The following is a 3,051-nucleotide window of genomic DNA, read 5'->3' as shown; positions in this document are numbered from 1 at the left end:
TGATTCAGCCCAAGAGACTTTTTATTTTGCATGAAGATGAACAGAGATTGATACATCTGATGCCATAGGTATTTTTGATTATAATGATATATTTTCTCTATTATAGAGGTAATGGAGAAAGATGGCCACACAGTAGAACTTGTACAGATGTCAGACAGAAATAGAGTAGAAATTTGGGTGAATGGAGAACTGATATTTGACTGTGATATACGAGATTTAGATTATGGTAGGTTTTATTCTGGTCTGTTCAAGCTGAGGCAAGGTTTCATTAGCCTTCATATAAAACTATTATTGCCTACATGTAATCTACCAATGTTGTCCAGTTTCTACCACTTTTGCACGTTGTCCACCGACCTAACGATGTGATGTCCAATTCTACCTTCATTTTTTTTTTTTTTTTTTTCATTGCCATAATTTTTACAGGACCTACAGTTTTCATTGTTTACTATAAATCAATAAAATCATTAGTTGTATTTTAATTGTTGGTAACAGGCGTTATTGACTTCAACTAGCTAGCATCTTCACAATATCAACCTATTACAAACTTTGTCTTATACCATGACTCCAATAGCCAGTATTCTTGTATTACCAAATGCAACGATTTGATTGGATTGTATGTTGATGATTACAGTCAGTCATAGCCCATGACAGAATGGCTGTAAACATTATGGCTTTATGTTCACAAACATTCTGTAGAGTCTTCAGACTTGAATATGAACATCAAAATGTTTTGTACCATGGTGAAAATTCCTTTAATATTTCTTTTATTTTTCACAGGAGGAGATGGAGATTTGGATGAGAAATGTCACCAAGCTTTAGAAGCTGTCAGAAAGGCATATTAAAATACTGTTTTATCAGAGTCAGGGATGGATCTCGGCTCAATTAGAAATTTGCTGTGTTGTTCTTTCCAGACCATTACTTACCAGTTTATCTATTTATATTTTATGATTTTTATAGACGGATTTTGATTTTTTAATTATCTTGTGATTCTTTAAATGTATTTGTTTTAATTTTTGATGTTTAAAATCATGACCATTAATTAACTTTACTAGGTGGTTTCGTATTTAGATTACTGTGTTCTAGAAATTTATTTGTTAAAAAGAGTTATTTCCCTTGACACAATTTGAACGTCTTATTACTGCTGTTATTTATTATCAGTAAATGTTCTTGATATAATGATAATATTTTTATGTTAATTTATGTATATTGAGTCTATAATCATTACGAATATTTAATGATTGATTTTAATTTGTATAAAATAAACATTTTTATCATGAAATTACCTCCCTTGACTTTATTAATATTATTACCTACAGCCCACAATTAACTTCTAATGTAAATTGCAGAGCCGTACGGATCTTGTAAATTGATCACCACAGGGCTTTATCTTTCATACATAGAAAACACGACGAAGAGAATTGGAGTAAGGTCTCCAAATTGGAGAATTGTGGAAATTCAAAGTCACAGCCATAACTAATAATCACAAAAGGTTTCGTCACGTCTCAAGAACCACAATTTGTTGATGAAATTATCGTTTCAAGCTTTACCCCTGGTAGAAACCTCTTGTAGGCCTATAACAATCGAATGTCTCAATTATTAATTTTATAGAAATGCTACAGGTTCTAGCCGGGTATGTGGGAGGGTCGCTATGCGCAAAATTTTAAAGCAGTGATGCGATGGGTGCTGTGGTGAATGACCTGTCGGGTCAGGTTGAGACCCAACCCCCCCCCGTACTCTTTCTCTCTCTCATTGTAAATGTCAGTCAAGATTTACAACTTCCTCGAAAACTCTTTGCCTTGGTGAAAACCTCTATATTATAGGGTACAAATTAGAATTATTCAATCAAATATATTATCTAAGTAAAGGTAAACGATTTGAAACGGGAGAAGATCTATTATTGTTATTGACTTGTATCAGAGTAACATAGGAGTTAACAGCCCTTAATCACTTCAAGCATATCATATATACACTTCAATAGTCATTTATATTGTCCTATAGTGATGTTTGTAGTAAGGTACTTGATTGATCTTATCTACAAAACTATCCAGTATTTTCTGAATGTTATTGTGTGCGGTGAAATACTGGATCGTTCTTATCTATTTATCGATATCACAGACACTATTGTCCAGTTTCATAATATTGCTGGAACATATCGACGTGAACGGTAGTTTTGAAACAATAATTTGATAGACGACTAGACAGTCCTAGTCTAATGATCAACTATTCGTCGAAATTATCCAGTATTGATCTGTCCTTTTTTTCAAGGACCCGATTATTCCGGACTAGTGATCGATATCCTACAGTCATGATCATCCAGTCAGATCTCTATAGATCTGTTGACTTATTTGTTTTCATTCATTGAAAGAAATGTAAGACATGAATAGGATTAACATTAATAACTCTTATTGGCGATTCAAGCCGGACAATGGGATTTATAGGGTAACAAGAACCAAACAAAACGACCCTTCATTCTATTGAGAACGGGTGACACTGTCTTTCTTGTCTTTAACACAGTTTTAAAAATCCAATCTAGTTGCTATGGTGGTTTAAATTATAACTAAGTTTTTGTGGATTATTTAAGAAAACTTCAAAGTTTGAAGGTAAGTGTGATATATTTTATTTAGTTAATTTGAAGCCTGAGAAGTGAGAGAGATATTCTCACTACGATCGTGTTGTCAAGGAGCAATATCTGTTAGTTATATATTACCCCCAAGCATTCGTTTCCTTTCATTTGTTAAATATTTAATCCTTTACTTCGTACAACAATTTACAACAGCGTTGTTTTTCAATCAGATTGGAATCTCTTCCTGAGAGTCCACATAGCTGATAATGTTTATTTGGTATTTAGCTTTTTCAAATCATTCACCATTTAGAGAGTCCACATAGCTAATAATATTTTTTTGGTATTTAGGTTTGTCAACCCGGCATCTCTTTCAGAGAGTCCGCATAACTAATAATGTTCGTCAATCAGGCATGTCAATCATAGAGTCCACCTAGCTAATAATGTTTGTCAATCAGGCATGTCAATCATAGAGTCCACATAGCTAATAA

The 3,051-nt window shown here is 33.1% G+C and overlaps 1 protein-coding gene across 1 annotated transcript in view; it reads left to right on the top strand.

The window, feature by feature from the left end:
- Window positions 1-1,270, top strand: part of LOTGIDRAFT_156350 (hypothetical protein) — a 2,110-nt gene extending 840 nt beyond the window's left edge. Inside the window, exons 3-4 of the mRNA XM_009047022.1 lie at window positions 107-226; window positions 778-1,270. Coding sequence (XP_009045270.1) covers window positions 107-226; window positions 778-842 — 185 coding nt within the window. The 3' untranslated portion in view covers window positions 843-1,270. The remainder of the gene's footprint in view (window positions 1-106; window positions 227-777) is intronic.
- The last annotated feature ends 1,781 nt before the right edge of the window (window positions 1,271-3,051 follow it).

Source organism: Lottia gigantea, assembly GCF_000327385.1.
Source record: "Lottia gigantea unplaced genomic scaffold LOTGIsca_11, whole genome shotgun sequence".
Taxonomy (NCBI): domain Eukaryota; kingdom Metazoa; phylum Mollusca; class Gastropoda; family Lottiidae; genus Lottia; species Lottia gigantea.
Note: the sequence above shows the minus strand (reverse complement) of the source record. Positions and strands in the feature narration are given on the sequence as shown.